This window comes from Protopterus annectens, chromosome 1.part1, assembly GCF_019279795.1.
Source record: "Protopterus annectens isolate FY-2018-M chromosome 1.part1, PAN1.0, whole genome shotgun sequence".
NCBI lineage: Eukaryota > Metazoa > Chordata > Ceratodontiformes > Protopteridae > Protopterus > Protopterus annectens.
Window position 1 is genome coordinate 379,514,755 of NC_056726.1, and position 26,336 is coordinate 379,541,090.

Genomic DNA, 26,336 nt, shown 5'->3' on the forward strand with positions numbered 1-26,336 from the left:
CACATTTCTACTCTACCCCCACCCAAGTAATGGACTCTGGATTCCAAGCCAAGTGGTTTTGCTTCACTTCCCTTCCACCTTGTCTCCTGGATGCAAAGGATGTCCAGTCTTCTCTTTGCCATCATGTCATCTAGTTTCAAGGTAGGTCCGGTCACTGACCCTATATTCAATGTAGCAATCCTGAGTTCATTTTTTGCATGTCGATTGGTTTTATATCTTGCTTAAATCTCAACAGAGATTTTCCAGGTAAACCAGGCTGTGCAATTGGATACTGGATGACCAGAAACTTGTTGATCTATGGCAACTGAACTTTGTGACAGGCATATACTGGCTAAAAGAGGCACCTAGACCCCTCCCACTTTTGGTGTCCACAACCCATGTATCTCTTCTGAATACCTGTTCCCATTTTTGGCATTATTGGCCAACATGACCATATCACCTAAAGCCAATTTTTACACCACTGTATGGCTATCCTTGACAAAGCACATGGTCTGTGATCCATGCTCTCCTATTTAGAGGGTACTGCAAACCACAGATGATGCCTAAAGCAGTTGGTCTACACAATCCTTCCCCTAATAGGGACCACCTAGAGTCTGTACTGCTGCCCACAGCTCCACTAATTTTTTTGGGTGAGTTTGAAGTGGAAATGCCAATCATGTTTTCAGGAGGTGGGAGGAGCCCATGGAGGATTTCATATTTACCACAGATAGGCACATGTATTCTGATGAGTCATATTAGGAACTGAAAGGCAAGGAAAGTGGAAAGATTCTCCTTCTGGTACCTTTCCAGAGACCAAAGCACAAATATGGCACAAGTGTTAATGTCCTGGATTACTTGCCAGACCTTTATAAAATTAGCCTTTCTTGTACATTTTAAAAGGTTCATGCTTCTGCTATCTCTGCCTGTCTGGTCATGACCCCCCCCCCCCATCCTTTTATACTGTAAGCCTTTAGTAAAGCAGTTCTTGAGGTTTTACGTCTTAGACCTCTTAGAAAAGACATTGCACCACCATAAGATCTTAACTAATTTTTAGAGAACCTGGCCTTAAGTCCACTTGAAACAGTTACTTCTGCATGTCTTCAAGTGTTATCTTGAAAGATGATGTCTTTTTGGTGGCTGTTGTTTCTGCTAGAAGGATCTCAAAACTTTAGATACTGATGACCAGGACCCTTTTTTGGTCTTCCATTAGGACAGGGTGTTCTTTGATCACTTTAGGCATAAAAAAAGAATCCCTCAAATCAAGCCATTCAAATACTGTCGTCTTTCCAAACACTCCAAACAAGGAAGAAAATAAAACATACATTCCCTGGATGTGCACAGACCACTGAGATTTTTATTTGCGTAATACAAAGTTCAGAAAGACCAGTTATTTGTTTTTTCAAAAGGAAAGGTGTGTGTGTGTGTGTGGGGGGGGGGTGGTAATCAGTAAACAAACCATTTCCAAAAGGCTTGCACATTGCAATTCTTACTGCTACTTTGTTCGTGGTAAACCTGTTCCTTGGTATGTCAGGTTGAATGCTAGCCATCACAATATTTCACAAAGGTTTCAGCACTCAAGGTAGGCTGGAGGCTGCCACCTAGTTTTCAATGCATACATTCGCAAGGCATTATATTTGGGGGGGGGGGGGGTGCTCCAGAACTGATCTGAGTTTGTCTTTTTTTCTTTTTTGCAAGGCTTACTTTCCTAACAAGTTTCCTCTTAACATCCACCATCTGCACCTTTGCTTTGAGATTATTCCCAAGAAGTATTGACTGCAACAGTGAAGGGTACAATGAAGGCAATAAGTTGCATTAGGAACTTGCCATAAATGTAGATGTTCATTTGTTGCAGGCCAGGTTTCCTCCCATCTTTCCCAAGGTTCTGTTTGGTACCTTGGGTTGTGGAGACTTCTCATGTAATACAATTTTCACCTTCCCTTCTTTTTTCCCTACCCTACCTGCCTCCCTCTTTAACCTTGCATTCCTTTCCAGAGATGGAGATTGGCAATCTCCAAGTTGGATATATGACTGTTTACTGTCCCCCTTCTAGTCCACTAGAACTTTGCTGCCAGGGTCTTCTCGCCTGGTTTAGCCAGAATAAGAAATATTTCAGGATATCATTGGCTGATACCCCTCTTATACTATTAGAATCCATACTGTAGGCAGGATAGCTGAAGAAGTAATGACTGCAACAGCGAATGTACTTAAAAATTTGTTTCTAACATGTACTTAAAAATAAAGTTTCTAACACAAATGTACTTTATTCTTGGTCCTACAGTTGGAAATATGGGGGAACTCCTCAGCCTCCCACTGTCTTGCACCTTGTTGATACAATACAGAGGCACTGCCATGTACCTCAGTCTCAGCAGCTTCAAGCTAAAATGCATGGAGTCCAGGTTCCTGATTCCTCACTGAAAATATTACCTACCGCAGGTGCTGTTCAATCTGCAAAGGCAAGCAAACTTAACTGCAAAAAATCTTGCCTGAACAAATGTAAGGGTTCTGTTCTTGCTGTGTTGTTTTTCATCACCAGCTTTAGTACAGCAGGTAAGGCCTGTCTTACTTGACCTTTCTGTTTAATGCAGGACTAATGTACGCCTTCATAAAAATTTCACCACCTGGTCTTTTCATCCTGCTTTGGCCATGTATCCTCTCCTTTTCACTTCCTTTGCTTTTAAATTGTTCCTAAGGAACTAGTCCATGTAATACCTGCCAGGAAACCCATTTGTCCATCTTGGGACCTCAAGTTTGCTGCAGAAAAACCTTATTCTACTACATTCTGAGCCAGCTGATAACTCTTGCCTTAAAATTTCATAGCTGCAAGCCCTCACATTAATATAGCTTATATAATCTTCCATCAAGGGAGGGTGCCTTTAAGGATTAATCCCTCCTTTATACGAAAATTAGTCCCTGAAGTAGCCCTAAACCAAAGAGTCCAAATGTCAATATTCTTTCCAGAACCACAAAACAAAGGAAAGATGTTACTGTATTTACTGGATGCTCACAGGCTGCTCAGAAGTAGCTTGGAAAGTCTGACCAGCTATTTGTTTCCTTTAAGTTAGGCAAACAATGCAGACTGGTATCAAAGCAAATCATCTCAAGGTGGTTAAGAAATTATATTGCTTTCTGTTATGGTTATCATGGAAACACTGCACAGACAAGTGAGGACTCCATCTACTACAGATGTTTTCTTTAGAAACATAAGCTCTGAGTATCTGTGAGGCAGCTACACAGACCTCCATCTGTATATTCTCCAAATATTACAGACTGGACTCCTTTTCTAGAAGCATAGCAGGCTTTACCATGGAGTCACTGCAGGGCAGGATAACTCCATTACCCTTGGCCTGTGCACAGGGTAACCACTGCTTTAGTACTCTTCCCCTTTATAATAAATGATGCTACAGCAGTGATCCCTGTAATGAACATAGTACTACTATTTCAAGGTTTTATTAGATCAAGCTCATTAGCCTAGGGAAGACCTTCAAAAAGCTTGCCACCTATATGTGTATAAGGTCAAATTCCCTGTCACCCACCCACCCAATCATCTCATCATTTCCTGAGTAACAGTATACTATCTGCTTTCCTAATTCCTATGGGAAGAGCATTTCACAGAAACCTCACACAACAATGAGAGGACCATTTAATTAATCCCATGCTATAAGAATAAAATATCAAAAATTCATAATTATTCCTAGTATCTACTTTATGGGATTTGACTTCAGTGCTTATATTGACTGCCAGTCTTTCTTTGTGGACTGCTTTATACATTGAAATCACTTCTTAATAATATATAATTAATCTTAAAGACAGTGTGTCCAATCTGCTCTTATAATCCAGTTTCGTAACTTGTGTGATTTGTCTTGTATGAAATCTCTGCATCCATTCCAGCTGTCTGATTTGCACAGTATTGTAAGAGCAGAATGCTGCAAAATACTTTGTGTGCGGTCTAACCACTGTTAACTGTATTAGAAGTACAAAGTCACCCCTGTTGACATCTGAATATAAAATATTCTTTATTGCTGTATAGCAATTTCTAATGACAAGATCTAGGTTGTTTCCAAACACAAGTCCTTTGTTAATCATCACTTTGTGATCTCCTACCGTAGTCACACTATTCAGAATTGGGTCGTTTAATACATAAGGGTAAGAAATCTTTACAGGGCCAAAATGTAAAATTTTAGTTTTATTAACATTAAAATAGATATATTTTAATTGTGACCACCTTTGAAGGAGATTCATATTATTATGCAGTAAGCCATGGTCTTCTAATGTGGTTATAATAGCACACACTTTGGTTTTATTGGCAAACGTGCAAAAACATATTTTGTTGCAGGAAGAAATATCAGACATAAATATGGAGAATAAATAAGGGCCAAAAATGTACCCCTGAGTGACACGCACTTCTAGTCTTTTTAGGTCTATGCTGACCCTACACATTCTTGCTTGTAGCTACTCCTTAACGAAAATAATGAAATGAAAGTTAAGATCAGCTTGTTTTCTTATTAAACGAGATATGAAAGTGAGAGGCCAAGGCAAAGGCTTTAGCAAGATCCAAGTAAACAACATATACTGATAAACCCGGATCTAAAGCTTCCCACACCAATTGATCAAAATGTGTCAAGTTAGTAAAACGTGACCATCTTGATATGAAATCATGTTAGTAAATATCAAGTCCATTATTAATTGTCTGTGTTCTGAAACTGTACAATATGCATTCAAAGCACTTCCCTAAGATGCAAATCAAATTTATTGGTTGGTAATTGTGGATCATAACCTTTAATCAAGGTATTCTGAAACAAGTATAACTCAGACACCCTAGTTAGAAAATAACTGTTTAACCCATCAGGTACAGGGGCAGTGTGTTAATAGTTTTTAAAGCCTTTGTTAACGGAGACTCTGTGGTAACAGGCATAATGTCAGAGTCGGATGTCAAATCTGTAGTATATTCAGACTTAAATTTGCAGAATTTAAACATTTATTGATCAGCAGATATATATGCAGCTCAGTAACTGCTGTCCTGTTATGTTCAGGTATTATATCGGTTTGTTTTTTAGTCCTGTAACTTCTCAGGTGTTTCTAAAAAAAAAAAAAAAAAGTCTTATTAAAGGTTGTATAGATTTTGTTCATGCCTAGCTCTGTTAATCAGTAACAACTGCCTAAATCTCAATCTGGCCTTTTTATATCTAATCTTATTTGCCAGATTTGGACCCCTTTTGTATACCACCTAGTAGTGGCTCTTCTTCCTACTTTGGTTTTCTAATTTGTGTGACCACCATGGAAGTTTACTGTCAACCCTCATATTAACCACCATTAGAACATATTTAGACACCAGATGGTCCAATAAATATGTAGAAAGAATCCCAGGACCCCAGGACTCAAACATATAAGTATATACACGTGTGTGTATTATATAAATATGTACACATCAAGTTTTCTTTCCACTCCCATTCTTGTCAGGCTTTCCCAATTTTTGTGTAAACAGCTTTATAAAAATCCCTCTTTGTATCTGATATCGACAAAACACCCATTCTGTTCCACAACTGCAGCTCCCAAGAAGCACTCGTGTGATATGACCCACCCAGTTCAGGTAACACCACATATTTATCCATAACCATGTGTTCCTTCATCCGCACTACGTGTCCAAAACATTTCCTTTTCTTGTTGGGCTATTCACCAGTTGTAGATAGCCATAATGTTTACAGATTACAGCTAACTCACGCATTGAACAATTGTTGTTGCCAGTAGAAAAATCACAATTCAATTCCGGGGCATTCAAGTCACCCGCTATCGCATCATAACTGGCGATAAAGAAAACCATTGTCTTAACAAAGGTTTCTTTCTCCTCATTTCTTTGACATGGACATGTGTAGAAAGCACCTATTTTCAAATAGTAACTACCCAAACACATTCCTATTCCCATCACTTCTTGATCTTAATCCTTAAAGAAAAGAGTAGTAAATGGTTTATTAGTATATACAGATACTCCACCTCCCTTTCTGTTGCTTCAAAACAAATTATTGCCACTAAAGACTGTCAAAGGTAGTAGTTGGATAGTTTCAGAAGATCACTTTTCAGTAATTATAACCTCCCCACTCTTGCTTAAAGTTCAAGAATTTTGTTATGCAGACTTCTGGTGTTAGCTAGAAAACATCTGATCCTGTTTGGAGCTTTAGTTGGATATTTTTCCCTTACCTTTTTCCTGCTAAAAAAGTTTCACTACACTAACCTTAATAGACTTCTGTCTTTTACCCCGGTAACTCAAGTGAAACATATCTCAACTAAGAAAAATATTTTCTATATAACATAACCTTCCAAATAAAAATGTTCTCTCACTGATAATAAACCAGACCTTCTAATGATGTTAGTAAATTCTCTTGCCCTTTTAAGACATCAGTGAAAATGGGCCTAAATCCTAGCTTTCCACCTAACAATGTTATTAATCTTACTTTATCTTCAAAATTTGCTAAATTAGTTTTCCTAGCATCATTTGATGTTCTTCGTGTTTCACTGTTGCAGTCATCACCTGTAGGTTATCCCTACTGTGGTAGCCCTCGGTTGGCCCGAATACCAGAGTCAATGTTTTTCTGCATCGGCTGCTGTCACTTGCTGTCTGATGTCAGGTTATCAGTGCTATAAAGGAAGGCAGCCAATGCCATTACATCAGTCTTTCTTGCCGTGGAGCCCATAGCAGAAGCAGTTCACAAGTGTGCCAGTTGGTCGCTACCAGAGTTTGAATTACAGCTGAAAACATCTAAAGCTAAGTACCCCGTTGGGGATCCTTTTTTCTTACAATAACCGATGTCCAAAAAAAGTTAACAATTGTCTCGCCTGTGGAAAGCAGATCCTACACTGAGACTTCCATTCATACTGCATCACTTGTTTAGGCCCAGACCACAACGTTCCTCGTTGGCAGTTCTGTGCCCTCTTTTAACGTGAGAACCATTCGTTGTAGAGCTCCTATTGTAGACCGGTATTTTTGTCTTCTGTGTTCACATTCTGAAATTGTGTCCATCAGCCAAGAATCCATGGACATTCTAGAGATAAAGATAGAGACAGACCACACAAGGCAAATCCTTTCGATGACTCTACCACTAAACAGGTAGTCAGTTCTCCGGAATTCAGTGAGGCACTTTTGCAGCCCCTAATGCCCGATTACAATATCTATGCAGGCCTCTACTGAGACCCTTTCAGAGTACGGTATGCCTCAGAAATCTTCTTCATCTTCCGAGCCTTTGGTTGTCTTTGCCTCGGCAGACACTGGCTTCAGTGGAGGCCTTTCGCACTACCAAATCTAGACAAAAACGACATCTTCTCATCCGACTGCCATTTCTCTCAGACCGATGGATACTCTTAGGCTTAGAAGCCAGGCCACTCCTAGAAAATCTACCTCTAGCCACCATCTTACTCCTGCCCCACCTCCCCAAGCCCAAAAAATGGCAGAGGATCTTCTTTCCCTTATCAGGGGCAGTCAGGTAACAACTTCTAAAAGGAAAACACACCCTTCTCCTGAAATACTGACAGAACAGGATTCTGAGGAATCTGATTATTCAGATTTTGAAGAGGAACGACAACCTCTGACTGTTTGAGGATTCAGATGCAGAGGAATCCATTCCTTCTGCCTCCCCACCAGAAGACCTTTCCTTTGGGAAAACCCTTCACACCCTCAGGGAACATTTTCACTGGGAATCCCAGGACCTCCCTCTTTTTAAGAAAAGACTAAGAGTTTCTAGACCTGCCCCAGCACAGACCCTTGGCCATCCCCCTATCTTAGAGGTGGTGGATGATGTTTTCCACGAATCCAGCTTAGCCCCTGATGCCCTACCTCCTGCTCCCAGTAAACCTGACCGGTATTACAGGGTACCCGATTCTCACAAATGCCTGTACAGAAACCCTGCTGCAGACCTGGAGGTCATTACACAGGGACCTAAAGGAGCTAAGGCTAGTTCTGCTAAGAATCCTATTCCTTCTGACAAGGATTCCAGAGCTCTGGAAAGATTGGGTAAAAAAGTATACACCTCTGCAACCATAGCTATCCGAGCACTCAACTGTTAGTTCCATATGTTAAAATATCAACAACACACTTTGGAACTATTAAAGCAAAAGATTTCAACCTTTCCTGACTGTGCCAATTCAAAAGAGTTAGCAGATTAACTGCACTCTACTTGTGAAGTGGCCTGGCACTCACTACACTGTGGATAGGATGCTCTAGAAGCCTCAAGAAGGCCAGCAGTGTCAGGATCGGTCATTAGGAGACATGCATAGTTGAAGGAACAATGTCTACCTGATCATGTCAAGTCTAAATTTATTGATGCACTCTTGGATAAGGACCACTTGTTTGGAGTAAAAGCAGAAGAGGTGCTTAAAAAGATGGAAGACAAACCAAAATCTATGCAAACAGTAAAAGATTTCTTTCAGGTACAACCTCCAAGGTTCAGCAGGAATTTTCCCTCTACGCATTGGTCCTTACCTGCACCTAGCAGACAGGGGCAAAGTAAGGCCTGCAGGGATAGGCCTCCCAGGCCCCTGTTCCAGGGACAGCAGAGAAGCAAACAGTGGACCACTTCTGCCCCAAAGGCAGGAAGTTCTAAGCCATCCCTCTATGGCAAATACTCTCAATGACTCCCTCTTCCCCCCTCTGCCCTCTTGTCACTCACCAGAATCTAGGAGGAAGGCTCTCCCTCTGCAAAGAAAATTGGCTCTCTGTGACAGAGGACCAATGGGTCTTAAAGAAAAATTTTCAGGGATACAAATTCTCTTTGAATAAACTCCCAATTCCAAGAGGGTACCCAGACTTACCTCCAAATCAGTGGGCAGAGGCATTGAAACAAGTTCAAACCCTCATATCACAAAGGGCAGTAGAACCTGTCCCCTCAGATCAAACAGGCAAAGGCTTTTATTCCAGACTATTCCTTGTTCACAGAAAAGAGGGCACTTGGCACCCCATCCTAGAGCTATCCATTTTGAACACCTCCCTGGTGGTCCCCAAATTCAAAATGCTAACTTTGGAGCAGCTGCTGCCTATGCTGACAAAAAATGCCTGGTTAGAGACCCTAGACCTAAAAGAACCCTACCTCCACATCCCCATGAGGGAATCCTGAAGGAAATTCCTGCGCTTCAGAGCAGGCTCATAAAACTTTCAGTTCTCTGCACTACCCTTTGGCTTATCTACTTCTCCCAGGGTATTCATCAAATGTTTAGCCCCGGCCATAGCATTTTGCAGACAGAGAAATATACAGATTTACCCTTATCTGGACGACTGCCTCATTCAGACAGAGTGCAAAGAATAGCTGATCCAGGACCTCCTATTTGTCAAAACCCTCTTAACCACTTTAAGGTTCACCATCAATGAGAGGAAATCAAAGCAAACCCCCTCCAGGAAGATCATTTTCTTGGGAGCACTGCATCTCAAATGGCCTTCCTATCCCCAGAAAAGCAGAGCTTCCTGCCTCTCTACTTTACCCAGCTGGCTTCCAGAAGTCACCTTACTGTGAGGAAGTTCCTGCAAGCCTGGGGGTATATGGCATCTTGCATCCTTCTAATTCCTGTGGCCAGGCTTCACATGAGAAAACTTAAGGGGGTTCTAAAGAACCTTTGGTGTCAGCACTCTCAGCCTCTAGAGACCTCTCCCCCTCTGTTCCCCTTTATTAGGGCTAAGTTTCTCTGGTGGGTGGGGGCCTGTGCCAAGAACAAGGATCTTCCCTTCATCCTCCGCCCAACTAGGCAGGCCATTACCACCAACACCTCAGAAATAACTTGGGGCACTCACCTAGAAGGCAGGTGCACCCAATGCCTTTGGGATGCCCAGCACCTTCCTTTGCACATCAACCAGAAGGAAATGATGGCAGTACAAAAGGCTCTGACATCCTTCAAGCCCCATCTCAAGCCAGGGGTCCTCCTAATCAAAACAGACAACACCACAGTAATGTAGTACATCAACAAACAGGGAGAGATCCAATCTTACCCTCTGTGCAGGCTAGCCATGAACCTCTGGCTGACAGCCTCTTCCATGGGACTACACCTGATAGCCCAATACCTATACCTGCCAGGGATTAACAACACCCTGGTAGACCACTAAAGCAGAAATTTAACTGGATCCCCATGAATGCCAACTCCACAGAAAAATCTTTTTACAAATCACTCAGGTGTGGAGGCCTCCAGAGGTGGATCACTTTGCTTCGCATCTCAACCATCAGCTGAAAAAATTCTGTACCTGGGAGTGTCACCACCTAGCGTGGAAGGTGGTTGCCTTGACCTTCCCCTGGAGCACCCTCTTTGTGTACGCTTTCCCTCCTCTGCCTCTTATTCCCAAGGTACCAATCAAAATAAGGGAGGAGAGACCAAAGGCCATCCTCATTGTTCCAGATTGGCCCAGACAACATTGGTACCCCTTACTGTGCAGCCTGACCTTACAGCCTCCCAGGCAGATTCCCCTGATCTCAAACCTCTTAACTCAGGTGTGTGTGTGTGGTGGGGGGGGGGGGGATGCTGCACCCAGATTTTACAGACTCTCAAACTCTCAGCATGGCTAATACTCTCAAGGCAAACAAGGGGCCCCCTGTTAAGCAAACAGGTCCTAGAAATTATCATAGAGGCCAGAAGGCCCAGCACCAGAAAATCTTATGCAGGAAAATGAATATTCTGCTCATGGAGCCAGTCCAGAGGGGGCAATACTTCACAAGCTTCCAACCCTCTTATCCTGGACTACCCAGCAGAACTACTTAATAGTGGCCTCTCCTTCTCCTCTATTAAAATCCACTCCTCAGCCATTTCAGCTCATTTTGATACAGAACAGCCACTGTTCTCCCGTCCTTTGATTAAACAATTCCTCAGAGGGGCTTCTAATATCACACCACCCAGAAGGCCACCCACTCCAGCCTGGGACCTGAATTGTGTTTTAGAAAAACTTAGTTTACCACTCTTTGAACCTGCTGCTTCTGCAGAACTAAGATACCTCTCCTGGAAGACTGCTTTTCTTCTAGCTATCACCTCAGCCAGTAGGGTTTCAGAATATCAGACACTGATGGCCATTGAGCCCTTCATCATCTTCCATGCAGACGGGGTCTCCCTGAGGACTAATCCCTCCTTTATGCCCAAGATGGTATCTAATGTAACTCTCAACCAGGCCATACATCCACCCACCTTCTTTCCTAACCTTCAAAACAAGGGGGAAAGAATTCTGCACTCACTAGATGTGCACAGACAGCTCAGATACTGTATGGACCGTACTAAGCCCTTTAGGAAAACAGACCAACTATTTATTTATTTTATTTATTTATGTATTTATATTTGTTGACCGGGAGTGTCCAACTGGATGTAGGTCCATTTTCAGCAGAGGCCCAGGGAGGAAAAGCTCCACAGTTAAAATATACAGACAGTAGTTACATTGGATTTACATAGCAATTAACAATTTGATCAACATAGCAATTAAAAATTACAAACATAATTACAGATGAAGAACAGAGTACGTCAGTAGACAACTGTACTATGCTCTTTGTGTTTCACTGTTGCAGTCATCACCTGTGGGAGGATTCCAAAAGCTGAAGAAAGGGGACTAAGCTAACTACTTGTCAGCTTTGCCCTAGGGGCAGAGGGGAAGCCCATTTCCAAACAAACCATTTCCAAATGGATGCTGCACTGTATCCATTTCTGCTACAGATTGCATGGGAACCCCCCCCCCCCCAAGTCTGTTCAAACCCATTCCACTATGGCAGCTACACTTCCACAGCATTCGTCAGAGGAGTTCCCACCAGGACATCCTGGAGGCTGCCACCTGGACTTCTGTCCATACCTTTGCCAAGCATTACCACCTACCTTTATTTTCTAAGGCTAGAGCAGAGTTTGCCTCTGCATTTCTGCAGGGCATGCTGACCCATTCCTAGGTCTCTTACTAATCCTAACACCCCTTTCCTCAGCTTTGGGAATCCTCCCACAGGTGATGACTGCAACAGTGAAACACGAAGAACATAGTACAGTTGTGTACACTTACCATAAATGTAGATGTTCGAGTGTATTCACTGTTGCAGTCCTGGTTTTCCACCCTCCTTCCCCCTTATATCTCCTTTCTTTAGGGAGACATAAGTTGCCAACTGTGGCTTTTAGCCACCAGAACCACTTAACATATTTACTGGGACCTCTGACTGGTTAGGGCAAGAAAAACTGATGTAATGGCGTTGGCTGCCTTCCTTTATAGTACTGACGACCTGACGTCAGACAGCAAGCAACAGCAGCCGATGCAAAAAAACATTGACTCTGGTATTCACGCTGGCCGAGGGCTACCACAGCAGGGATAACCCACAGATGAAGTCTGCAACAGTCAATACACTCGAACATCTACATTTATGGTAAGTGTACACAACTGTACTTTCCACTTACAGGTATGGCAGTTATTGCAGTCGTATTTCATCTTTAAAAGTATTTTTTTAAATGGAAATTCTTAGATATTCTATTCTTGCACCACTCAAGATAGAAATTGTAATGTTTTCATGTCACATTCTTGACAACAGATTCTTACCTGTAAGTAATGAGTCGCCTATGATTAAAATTTATGCATCTCTACTTTGCCAAGTGCACCTAAGAATATTTTTCAAGTAAAAGTTCATTGTTTGAGTACTTATTACTAGCATAAGAAGAGGCAAACCTAACTAGTTTTTAATAGTGAGCCCCCACAACTCTTCTTTTCTTTCTGTGTGAGTTTAGGGACTCATGATCAGGTTCTTTACTGTATCTTACTGTAGCAGTAGATGCCTGAATACAGAAATCACTGCTTCCTCTGTTTCAATATAGACAGTTACCCTCCACCCCTCTTTTTCCCTGTAACACCTCAGTTTCAGGAAGTAACTTCACCCCCTTTCTGTCATTACTAGGTAAATGCACATGCTAACTAGGTGCCTCTCCATCTTCCATTTGAGACCCATATTTACAGGCACACTTGCTGAGGAGATTTCTTTTCCCTTTCACACATCAGAGAACAAAATATAGTACTGGCTGCTCCAGATCCCCAATAAGACTACCCAATGGCACAGCTATAGAGTTATGTTCTCAGCTGAGTGGCCAAGCCAAGACCTGCAGCACCCGCTCTGTCCGATCAGTGCTTCATGTCCCCGCCCAAGTAGCTGACACATACATTCTTTGAGGTTTGATTTACAAACACACATGCGCACCTGGGAAAGGCTGGCACAAGTTTGCTAGCTGTGCCTCCTTTTCCCCAGACTGTAAGGTAGTTATCACTGCCACCAGCCAACTTCGTATCAGCTGTTTTAAGGCCCTTAACAAAGGGTGCCCAGTCTTACTGTATAATATTAATATTAATACATATGGTAGTTTGGCCAAGAGCAAGGCTATTAGGAATGACCCATACAGTGTCACCAAATAAATATGCAAGTACTCTCAAAACTTAAATATCTGTAGACAGATCAGCCACACTGAATGGTTTAAATATATGTAATAATAAATAATACAAAACAAGGCAAATATAATATATATTTACAGTGACATCAGAGCTCAAAACTACATGAAATATTTAAAACATTATTGCAGGACAGTCTCAAATAAATAAAGAAAAATATCTAAACTAAGATTTGCTATATTCTTTACTATATCTAAGAGAATTATATTATTCCCTAGTAACTTACTTCATCAGAACAAGGCAGATGTGGTATAATGATCTTCTAACTGTTGTCAGGTCAAAGACAGAATAAAGAATGCTGTCTCTCTCTTAGAGACTTCTTAAATTAATATGTCAGATATTACTCCTGGGATAGCTTGCAAAATGACATAATTTCTTGTCATCTACTCCTATTTCCCAGGCCTAAAACAACCATTGATGGCAGCTGTTAGCATTTACCTGTGAAAATACACAGGCCTCAGATCTTTGGGCAGATGCTGGAAGTCAAAAAACAATTGGATTACTTCACATTTCAAAGCTAATAATTAATTCACCTTAAAGATAATGCAGAAAACTTCTCAGCACAGACATTGTGCCCCCTTGCTGCATTGAAACTGAAAGATACCATCCTTTATGGCGTAGCCATACAGTAATTTAATTTATTTTTCTGAGTTAACTTCCTGTATTCCAGTTTCCACTGTTAAAATATATACATTTAAACAGTTACAATAGTGCATGTACATTTCTGTTCTTTTCCATCAGGGCACACTGTCGTTACATTTTAAGCAGCACTTTGCAATAACCTTCCCAACACAACTTCTGTACCAGCAGTTTGATATTTACATGACATACGCTTCTAATACAGTTGTAACACAAGCATCTTGTATAAATCATTTTGATATTCACCAATGACATATAATGATTTTACAAAGTTCCAGATAACTGTGGTGGTGGTATCTCCTTCATCACGCCCCCTAAGATGTGGTGGTTCTAGGGATGGAAGCTATTATGGGGGAGAACCAGGTACCTAAGTTACCAGTAGCTGCCAAAAAAATGTCTGTCTTGGGCATTACTTTAATTTTATTTAATCTAGTGATTTATTTAATATAGCAGGGGAAAAAGACTATCTTTTACATAGGAACTGGGAATCTTCTGGCCACATTTCCTATAGTAAAGCATCCAGGTACATCCAAATCTTTATTTTCAAAAACAAATCATCATTTCATCATTAATATAGCTGCACATTAAAGCTGGTACTTGCAAATCTAAGGTTGGTCATACCAAAACCAACAAAATGTGCTTGACATTGTCAGCCCTACTGGATTGCACAGATAAACCTTCAACTGTTACGTTAATGATCCACGTTGTGCATTACTTTTTTAACAACACAGCTAAGTCACTTGCAATGTTCTTTCTCAATATTTTCTTCTTTGGCACTGAGAAAAGTGTTTAGCCCAGCTGTTTTCTTGCAGTAATGTTTTTTTCTGGTTCTGCCCAGCCCTGATAATATAAGACAGTACACATCAGGCTACCTTCTTTCAAGTTACCTGATACCCCCTTACAGTTTATATATCCTTCATGTCAGTTGTTATTAAAAAAAAGCTAGAGTAGCAATTTATTACTTCAAAAGCATTTTTTCTGTTTTATTTTTTAATGTAAATAACAGGGCAATAGTCCTTCCACAGATGGTAATCCGCCAATCAATAAAATGCATTTCCTTAAGTACTTTGTGAAGATGCCAGGCTTAAAAAAATATTTCTAAACTGTTATTCCTATCTTTTTAAGACTGCATTCTTAACTTTATTACTACAGTTGATATATTTGGGTCTATATTATGTTGCTGAAATGGCAAAATATTGAAATCCATTTCAGCACATAAACATCAAAATGCCACTAATGCAAATGGCCAGGTCACCGATATTTTTGCTTAGGGAAACAAACTGGTAGACCAACCAGGCCAACCAGACACGATACATCATCTAAACCCCCCCAACTAAATATACCAACTCCGAGATCGGACTACAGTGGGGCAAATTGGCAATTTCACGGTAATGGCCAAGCGATTTTTTTTCCCCTGGGAAAAAATTTGGTGACCTGGCCATTCGCATTAGTGGTATTTCAATGTTTGTGTCGCTGAAACTGCATACGGTATTTTGCTGTTTTCAGCAACATAATATAGACCCAAATATATCAACTGTAGTAATAAAGTTAAGAATGCAGTCTTAAAAAGATAGGAATAACAGTTTAGGAACAATCATGTAGACCCGATATATTTATATTCAGACTCAACTGTCAGCCTCACCCCTATCACCTGCCAGATTTTCCTATAGCTTTCCCAATCTGTTGATTCCCTGTCAAACCTGTCTTTTTGCTCTTTTATGTAAATTTCCTTTGCAGTATCCTTTTCATCCTTTTAGGTCTCTATTGGTGATTGAGCCCCCAACTGCCTTATCTAATTTTTCAGTTCCAGTACGCAGTCCCCCAAATGCCTCTTCCAGTTTTTTCAATTCAAGTACACAGCCCCCTAAAACTATCTCTTCCAAATTTTTCAATTCCAGTACACAGGTACTCTGGAATTTCCTTACCCTTGCATTCCTAGGCAAGCTCTTTCAATCCCTGTTCACCTTAAATATACTGTGTTTATAACGATCACTGGGCATATCCCTATCTATGTCCCTCTTAAATATGCATATATGCATTTTATCTGCCTCACAGCCTTACTATATGTGTACTCCAGGATCAAATCAAAATGGCATTTTTTGCTTTACACCTCTGGCATACCTCTTCCCCAGTTACATACTTTCTCCATAGCATTCTGAAAAGTGGTGGTGTCCAACTGACTATAGACTTTCTCATCTCTGCATTTCATTTTGATTCCTTTTAGGTTATTGTTCTTTGTTTAGAGTTTTAGTAGTGAGACTAAGCTATGTGATAAGTAATTTGCTGCAAATTTTTATTTAAAATGTTTTAAGTATGAGTTTTGTGAAGAGCATTATAATAAACACTGTAGAAAAAGCTGAGCAGAGGAGTTGTAAAACATCTGTGCACTACCCTCCTATGCCTAATGTGAAAACTTCATTCTTTTTGCACCTTCCCTGACTCTTTCTCTATTAAAAGTCCCTAAGAAATCTGTTTTTCTCATTTGATATGCTTTCTTTGATTTTGTCATCTACATAACCGTCCTCTTTTGTTTTATGAAACTATACATTATTCTTTCCCTTTGCTCATCAAATGCACTCATCTAAAGGCAGGAATTTCCTCCACTGCCTCTTGCCTGACACTCCTCTTCATACTGAACTCCTGATCAGAAGTTTCCCAACATATGTCTTCAGTAGTTCAAACATCCCTATCAAATTCTCTGGACTCCTGTTTTTTTTTTTCCTTTTCTTTATCTATAAGCTGCATAATTCATCCAATTCATTTCTTGTTTTATTTCTGTTTATAGCTATGTTAATTTCTTCCTTAATCCTAACTTTCCTCAATAACCTGTCTCACTTCCTCCTCTTGATCCTTATCCATAACCATAGCTGATACCTTCCATACTCCAACAACACTGTCTCCTTGAGTGGAGATCCAGGTGTCCAAAAAGACCAGTACCAACTGCCGAGAAATATCACCAAACGATTTATTAAAATCAACAAGCAGCAAAAATAGCAAGTGATAGCAGTTTAGTGCTTTTGTCTAGGTAAAGACTTCTTCAGAACTGCTAGTACAGCCACTATTTCACTTAAATACTCACAAAATCAACACGTGATCAAACCGACCAATGGAACACCAGTATCGACTTTCAAAAAAATGTGTGAGAAACTATGTTAAAATCCAAGATAAATCTCCACTCAAGTTTTTCATTTGTTTGGTTTGTCAGAACACTGCCTTCTTCCCATCCTAAAGTTGCAGTACTTCAGTCCTACCTAGTTCCATCTAGTACCCTTTTTTCTACTTTTCTCACCTTCTTGTAGTGTACATCTAAGGGGTCACAACGGCATAGCTCATAGCAACCTTTACCACCTTGATTCTCCCTTCTAGTACCTCTCCAGTTCCATTCTGGGTCCCCATACAAGATAAATAACATAGCTGTGCTCTGCAGCTCCTCTGTCACCACTTGTATGTCAGAGTATGACTGAAGACATACGGTACTTGGTTAAAATGTCTTGTTTAGTCAGTACTACCTTGTTTCCTCAAGAGATGCAGTAAAAAGTTGTTGCACATACTCAGCTACGAAACTCCCTCCTGATATCCATCCATCCATCCATCCAGTGCTGTTGAGTGAAAGGCCACCACCATCCTAAGAGTTTACTGGACAATGGGATATTGTCTGAAAAGAAAGTAGATCTCTAGGTCTTTCTTCCATACCACATGCATCACACACGCACGCATGACACTCACACACACTCACACTCACACACACACTCATCAGTCTTTGTACTACATGTCTTTAGGATGTGGGAGGAAACTGGAGTACCCAGAGAAAATCCACATAAATCCTGGGAGAACTTTGTACCATACCTGAGAATAAAACCAGTGAACCTCTTGCTGTGAGGTGAACATGCTGTTCACTGCACCACCCATTTCTTGATGTACCATAAGGTTATAGGGTTGGGAGGGTGGCCTAATGGTTAAGGTGTTTGCCTTACAAACACAAGGTGCAGGGTTTGAGTCTTGCAAGGGATAATTGGTAGGCTTAAAATGGCTCACAAGGGCAGTTAGCCTAGTACTAATCTATGAACCTATACCATCTGATTAATCCGTCATATCCTGTCTTTAACCACCTTCATAAAATGAATAACAAATCTTTAGGTAAAGACCACCCTCAACTGCTATCTTGTCTTCATTATTCTTATCACAAATTTCTTAATGTGATATTTTAACCCAGGTCACACACAAATTTGTGGAGTAACTAAGGTCTCCTCCAGAATGAATAGCAATGCTTAAACCACCACTGAAGACAGGTGTGAAAAAGTGAAAGGGAGGGTACTGCTAGATGGATTTGTGACTATACATGAGGACAGAAACATGATTAGGCAATGTTGTATGTACATGCAGGGAGGGTCAGACTTAAAAGATGTGACAAATGTTTTTTCAATATCTTTTGCAGCATATTTGGAAAAATTATGGAAAAGTGTGTGAGATTTGTGAAGACATGGCTAGGATTTCAGTAGAGATTACTAAATAAGGGAGAGAAAGTGGATGAAAACAAAGAAGAGTAAATGAGAGAACTGAGCTATGATGCTGGTTGAATTAAAAAGTAATTTTTCAGTACTAAATGGGGATGTTTAGAACTGGTAATGGAAGGCTTCAATGCAGAATTTCTAAAAGATTGGTTAAAAAGCCTGAGTGATAGGTCATATGGACTGAGTGATTTTTTTTTAACTGGTTCAGATTAGGGACAGGATGTCTTTTTTACATCAACCAGCATCACAGGTCCCCATTTCTCCTTCTGACAAGTTATAGCTCTCCATTTCTAATGCCCTCTGCTAACATTTCTGTACTTCTCAACTCCCAGAGAAATACCTATAAGATTTATTGAGGGATACTGCAGTCCCAGTGTTACCAAAAAATGATTTCCTTTCTGTACTATCCACACACTAAATTATTACCTCTTGCCTTCTACCCACTTTCCATACTTCCACCCTTTGAGATTCACAGTGAGATGCAACTGATCCATAATGTTGCATTTCCCACCAAGGAATTTCTTCTAAATTCCCAGACTTGGTCTTTAGAATAAACATAGTAATGTCTTCTACTCCCTGCCAAGCATTCCTTTCCCAGATGTAATTGCACTTTTTTCTCCTTTTACTTCCACGTCCCATCAACCAAATCCTTCTCTAACACTGCCTCTTCAGCTATTATCCACTTAATTTATACATCTTCAACCTTGTCAGTGGGTCCTCCAATGCTACACTGAAATAAAATACTCACCCCCCCCCCCCCCTTGTCACCCAATATACCTCTTGCACTTTTCCCCATTCTCAGAAAAATTGAGATGATGTGTTTGTGCCAGAAAAATGGACTGATCTTCCCTTTCACTTTCTTACTCTCCAATTTACACCCACCTTCCCTCTCTGCTGCTTTTTATTTGTTTATTTATTGATTTATTTGATTTATTTTTTGATTGATTGATTGATTAGCATTTGGTAACCGAGAAAATCCAACTTAGTCAGAAACCTATTTTCAGAGGAGGCGAGAAAAGCTCCAGATAAAACATGTAACATCAAATTATAAGCAATATAGAATAGATGTATAAAGATAGGCGGTAAAGAAAATACATGTTAATTCACATTTAGGACAGAAAAAAAATTACCACATAAAATATAATTTTTAAAAATAAGCAAATTAAGTCAGATTATAGAAAGAAACATATTACATTTGATGGTTTAAGAGAGGGAAGGATTAATCTTTGATGAATTTTAGTGCATGTGAGAGGAGTAAAAGGGTAGAAGTAGGGGTGTAAGATATGTGGATAAATAAATAGGGAGCTTGTGTAATGTGGTGTACTAAAAAAAATAAGAAGCAGCTTTTTGTTTGATTTTTAACTACCAAAGTCAATAGTACATTTTTCTTTCTGCAGCTGCTTCCCCTCTCCCAACACTCTCTTAAATGTATTCACTTTGCTAATGCTCAGTTTCATGTTTTGTAACATCATTCTGTGCCTCCCTGTTTAGTTTAGCCAGAATTATTTCTTTAAATCAGAGAGAAATTCCCATACCGCTCAACCTCTCAGCTCAAGAAATCTGGATAAAGCATAACATGAGGGGACAAAGGCCCATAAATGGAAACAGATTTTAAATATTGCTTTTATAAACTTAGAAAATTGTTAGAATAAAATTATTTGTATTAGAATGTGTTTTCTGAAAGGTATAAAGTCTGAAACTCAAATGTAAAGTCATTATTTAGCGACTTCAAGTCTCTGTGATTTGACAGAAAACCACAGATTTTGAGCAAAAGACAAAAAATACGAGGAAAAAATCTGGACGTTCTGTGAAAATCTGGACAGTTGATAGGTATGGAAATTCCCCTAAAATTTCATGTCATCTCTTTCAACTAACCCAGAGTTCCCCTTCGACCTCTCACTCGTTGCCAGTTGCACTCGCACTAGTGGAAGCAACGCAATCAGAAGCATGCCATTCCTTCTGCCCACTACTGTACTGCCTGATCTACTCTGAAACTGACCTGGAGGAGTTATCAGTCCATTTCTGAACAACATCGTAGCCTACCCCATGGAGAAGAACAGTACTTTTAATGTAATTAGCACCTTGTTCTCTCAGATCATCCCCTACTAGCCCTTTCATCCCACCCTGCATTATCCTTTTAATAAAATCTGAGGCTTCACTGTGGTGGTGGTGCTGCGGTAGAATTGTCGCCTCACAGTAAGACGTTGTCCTGTTCGATTCTCAGCTAGAGCGTCTTTTGTGTAGAGATATGCGTGAATGGGCGTACCTTCATTGAAGGTTGTGTGTCAGGGCCGGCAACTTGGCACGTAAAAATTTACTGCCAATCATTAGCGGACCGGAGTTCCGCTGTGGCGACCCCTAACCGGGAAAGGCTGAAAGACACAACAACTGACCATCACACATTGCAATGAGGTACAGAAAGCACACAAGTCTCAGTTATATCCCTGCAATTGTTTTGCAAGTCTTCACTAGTACTAGCAAACTGCCAAAGGTCTTTAGTCCACTGCTTTGAATGACACCACAGTTTAGAAGATGTATGTCTACCAAGGCTTCCTTACCCTTTGACTGTGAACTAGATGAGGTTGCAACAGTATTGGATCTCATCAGTCAGAGTTTTCTGTTGAAATCACTGCTGGTACAGTTTTTATTAGTGCATCAGCACTGAACCAGAGTTTTGGGGCTTTGAATTTTCTCTGCAGTTCTGCAGCTGTGGAGATAATATATATATATAACCGAGATGAGTCTGAAGGGCAAAGGTCCCTACAAGTAGAGTGCTGGAAGGCATGGCCCTTACAAAATACCTTTTTTGTGACCGGTCAAAACTTTATTTTGTCCATCTGAATGTTTGAACAATGTCAGCTCACAAAGACGGTGGGAACACCTAGCTGCATCCATATAATCAGTTTTAAAATGCTAATCCTGTGTTTGGTAAATCATTTTACAAGGACTGGTGTAAGTGGTATTGCACACCTTTACCAGAGGAGTATAGTGCAGTATCTTTGATTTTACAAACATAAAGATGCAGATTACACATGACATGTAAAAGGGAATCTGTAAGTTTACTCTGTGATAAAAATGGATTGGTGCATTTATTTTATTCACATATATAGTTTTACAAGACTGAATGGGATACCTCTCAACTGTCCAGATTTTTGCCTCGTACTTTTGGTCTGTTCCTCATAAAATTTGTTTTTTTTTCTGAATTTTTGTGGGGAATAAATGAAGACTGAAGTCATTATATAATGACAGGCATTTGAGTTTCAGACTTCACCTCCTTCAAATAAATGCATGGTAACACAAGACCTTGCATTCTATCAACTTTCTAAGTTTACAAGAGCAACGCTTAAAATTTGTCCCTATTTTTGGGGCTTTGTCCCCCTATTATTTTTGACTTTGTCCAGATTTTTTGTTCCCAGTGGTTGAGAGCTATGCTGAATGGATAAAGAAAACATTCTCTACACCAGCTAGTTTAATGGGTTGCAGTTTATCTCATCTCCAAGCTTTGAGAATATAGAATAAATTAAAAAAAATAAGTTATTTCACCATGCAAAGTGCTGTTCTACAGCAGATAATTGTAAGAAGAATCAGTTTCAATACTGAGAATCCTGTAACTAGTCCAATATTTAACTGTCTGAATGTGTTCAGCTTGCAGTTATCTGTATAGTCACAATGCTTCCCTTTGAGCAAAGATTGCATTTATTAAACCAATTTTAAACTTCTCAGCGGGCTCCTTTGGGTGCTTACAGTCTCCATGACAGTGTTTTCTACCTGTTCTTTTTGCACCTCTCCTCAGTCAGCTGCACAGAAATTACCGTTTGTTTACCTGCCTCCTGTATTTTGTTTACCAATTAGCTTTAATGCATGTAGAGCTTATTTACATTCTAGATCTGGGAGTAACCTTCACATAGAGTAATAAAATGAGATGCACACAAATACTAGCAATAAAAATAGTCTCATAAAATGATGTCTTCATAGCTACTGTCACACATTCGTGCTACAAGCATTTATTTGGATCTACATTTCTTACTTTTGAAATGCATTTAAGCATTTATATATCTTTAAGGAGATGCCACCTCGCTTTTTTTCCTGAGCTTGTGTCCGTGTATATATCCATCTAAACTTTAATGGACTAAAAGTGTTTGCTTGAATTGTATTTTCTCAGCCTTCCTCAGTGGTAATAAACAGAAAATTTACCAGTTCTAGTTATCCTCTTTGTCTTTAAACATGATTTGAAGGAATAAATTACTTTAATGCTAGAGATGACTAGTAGTTGTTAAATAGTTGCAGCATATTTCATGAGGTATGTGACAATAAAATAACTTATTTATGGCGTGTGTGTGTGTGTGTGTGTGTGTGTGTGTGTGTGTGTGTGTGTGTGTGTGTGTGTGTGTGTATTTGCTTAGCAGTTATGGCACACACTGACATCTTAATATAATTTCATACCTCTCAGTAGAATTTTCAGAAAGACTATTGCAGATATAATTTACTATTACTATTTTGTGTATTTACAAATTGATGTGCTGTTCTTCGTGTATTACTTATCTGTACTATGATTTTACTGCAACAGAAGAACTGATGACTACATTGAAAAATATCCTTTCTGAAATGACTCCTTTATGGAAACCTTACTCCAGCTGAGCATGACCTCACCACCATTACAGTGCAGGAAATGAGTTTCTCATTTCACTCTCTTTTATTAAAGCACACCACCTGTGCTTTGCTGTTATGCTCATGGTATCGGTATAATATTGTATCCTGCTTTCCACTTGCCTAGGAAAACAGAAAACTTCGACTTCAGAATGAGGAGTTAAATGAGGAGTTGATGTCACTGGGGTCTCCTGGAGAGAGGTCACCTAGCAGAACAGAATCAAGCTTTTACTCTCTCGCCGATGAGATAGAAATCGCTTCAAAAGAACAGGTATCAAGACTTTGATATGTTGAAAAGCACTCTAACATAATTAAGGTATTTTAGTTTGTATATGGGAACAAGCATAAAATGTTTTAAGTATACTAATGTGTATAACATAGTTAAATATCAACTGAGCTGGATTCAAGTGTCAAACATTTATCACAGTGATGGTTAAGAACTGTGTAAAATATGTATCTTGGTTGCATAATTTGTGGCGAATGTATTGAAAACTTTGACTGAGTGGACTTTATTTTTTTCTGAATTACATGTCTTACCCAAATGTTTGGTACCCTCAAAGTACATTAAACTAGAGAAGGGGTATTGGGGGTGATTGACAAAGATGCATTCCAGGAGTTTGGTATTTAAGGACACTTTTGGGAATGTATTCTTGGAGCCAGACAAATGGATGTCCTTCCGTATCACTGTTGAACTATTCTTTACATAAGGGATCTCCTGCCAAGGACAGCACAATGTCCAGCCAGTATACTAAAGCCACTAGGTCTTATAGATGCAGTATATCTCGTATATGCTCCCTACATAAGGCATAAAGGTGATGTGTAGATGCAAATACCAAGAACTTATTTTGCTGCCAGTCTGAATGCCCTTCTGCTGTTTGCCAAGCCATTTTCAAATAAGTGCCCCACTGAGTTTCTTCTTTCCTTTTTTCAATTTTGTCTTGTACTTGTGTTTATGTCATCCAGAAAGGGAAAATGTCAGTGTATTTGGCAGATTCCCCATAAAGACCATAACAACCAGTGTCTTTTTTGCTTGGGTTATTTCCATGACCATATACAGTGCTCTGTCTGTCAAGCATTTGCCCTTAGGACCCTATGTAGTCATTTATCCTCCTTGCCAATATATCTTGAGAACCAAAAACTTAAGTTTTTGGCTCACGGTGCTATGGTAGAATGCTCCAGTTCTGAAGGCCAGCTATCTGGCAAGAAGAAGGGTAAAAAGACTAGGCCTGATCCAGTTGTCCAGCCTTCCTGGACATCTCTCTAGATGTTAGTGAAAGCCCTTGTGTTTGCTTCAGATTCCTCTACCACAACCCCATCAGAGGCAGGCATGGATTTGAAGTGTTGAATGGCTTTTGGAGGCTTTTCTAACATCTGCTTCTGATGTTGAAGGGGAACCTCAGCTGATTACTTTCAAGGGACCAAGAGGGATTCCTCGGATTTTAGTGAGGGGGGAAATCCCTACTATTATTATTGAATCTCTCCAATGGTCTGAACCTCCGAGAGCACATGGGGCAGACATCTCACTCAAGAAAAAGTAGAAAACTAAACATATTTCCCCAGTTATTGAAGATCTCCAGTGTGATTAGCAGGATTTTACTCCGGGTCTGTTTACTGCTTTAATGACCTTTGAAGCCTCATCAAGGGGTGTCAGTTCCTGCCGCATCTCTGCCCCTCCTTGGTCTTCCACAGAGGCCTAAAAAATTGGATTCCTCAAGTAAGGAGTTGGATTTTGGGGAGGAATCCCTTGCTTATTCTTCTCAAATTCCTTCCCTATGGTTCAGAGGAAGAGGATTCCCTGTGTCCAGACTTCCCCTTGGAAGAATTATCCTGTGGGGATACTATTGTCTGCATGATGGGGTATTTTAAGTGGGATTGCTTCCAGATCTCTGACATTCAAAAGAGGTATTATGAACTTCTGCAGATGGAGTCTCCCAAGAAACCAGACATATGTTCTACAATGTGCCTGATGGGTTCATAGGTAGGTACTAGGCTATCGGCCCTGGGGCCTATATAAGCCTAGCCAGAAAGGTTCCCTGGCTTTCGCCACCCAAGAAAATTATTTTCCTGTGCCCCTGTTAAGCAGTGTTGCAGAAGTGATCCCTGGGGTGAATTTTCTATTTCCCATACAGTCTTCAAGATTTTTCTTGAAGAGGACCAATGAGGAGCTTTGCTTGACATGAATGGGTAGTTTCTTCCAGAGTATGGGAAGTCTCTGGGACAGGAATCTATCCCTCCAGCATGTTCTGTTTATTGTGGTGACTTTAGGCCCCTGGAGCGTGTAGTTCAGAGAGATTGGGATTTCTTTAAGTGTAGCATGTCCAACAGCTCTGGGTTTGACATAGGCGATATGTGACGGAGTAGAGCTGGAGTTTTGTGAGACGGTCTGCGTATGGCATCTGTTTGAGGCTGGTAATCCTCTTAGTGAGGTATTTCTGTGGCCTTTCCAATTGTAGGTGTCTTGTGAGATACATGCCAAATGGGGCATTGTACTCTGTAATGGGACTGATGAGGGATGAGCAGAGAGGAACAATGACCTCCTTTTTTCTAGAGGAGAACTCTTTTGTGATGAGGTGTGCCATGTAGAAGGATTTCCTGACTACTGTGGCGATGTGGTTATCAAAGGAGAGACTACTGCCCACCTGTGTACCAAGGTCTCGTATCACACTTTCAGTGTTTAGTGAGTTACCGGCTATGTGGTAGTTCATGGGTACCAAGTTTTTCCCAAAGGGGATGACAGTGCACTTCTTGGCATTGAGCTTTAGGCCATGACTTTGACACCAAGCATCTGTCTCTGTGAGGCCCTTTTCTACTCATTAGGTGATTCTTTTATGGCTCCCAGTTTGCAGTCATCTGCAAACTGTTAGCCAAAGACCTTCTCTGTTGGCCTGCACTTCAGAGAAGTAGATGCCGAACAGGAGAGGACCCAAGACTGATCCCTGTAGTACTCCACTCGCATTGGTCTGAATTCAGACTTGGAGTCTGCTACTTTTCCTGTGTGGGTTCCGTCAGTGAGCCAGTTAGCCACCCATCTTGTGACATAGGGATTTATGGCCAGTTTAGTGAGTTTATCTATAATTCCAGAGTGGGGGATGGTATCAGAAGCCTTGGCGAGGTCAAGATAGGCTGTGTGCACTACCTTGCCCCCATCTATGGCT

The 26,336-nt window shown here is 40.4% G+C and overlaps 1 protein-coding gene across 1 annotated transcript in view; it reads left to right on the forward strand.

Moving 5' to 3' along the window:
* The window catches only part of LOC122814518 (rab11 family-interacting protein 4-like), a 319,471-nt gene extending 296,004 nt beyond the window's left edge, over window positions 1–23,467 (forward strand). Inside the window, exon 10 of the mRNA XM_044087093.1 lies at window positions 23,309–23,467. Coding sequence (XP_043943028.1) covers window positions 23,309–23,467 — 159 coding nt within the window. The remainder of the gene's footprint in view (window positions 1–23,308) is intronic.
* The last annotated feature ends 2,869 nt before the right edge of the window (window positions 23,468–26,336 follow it).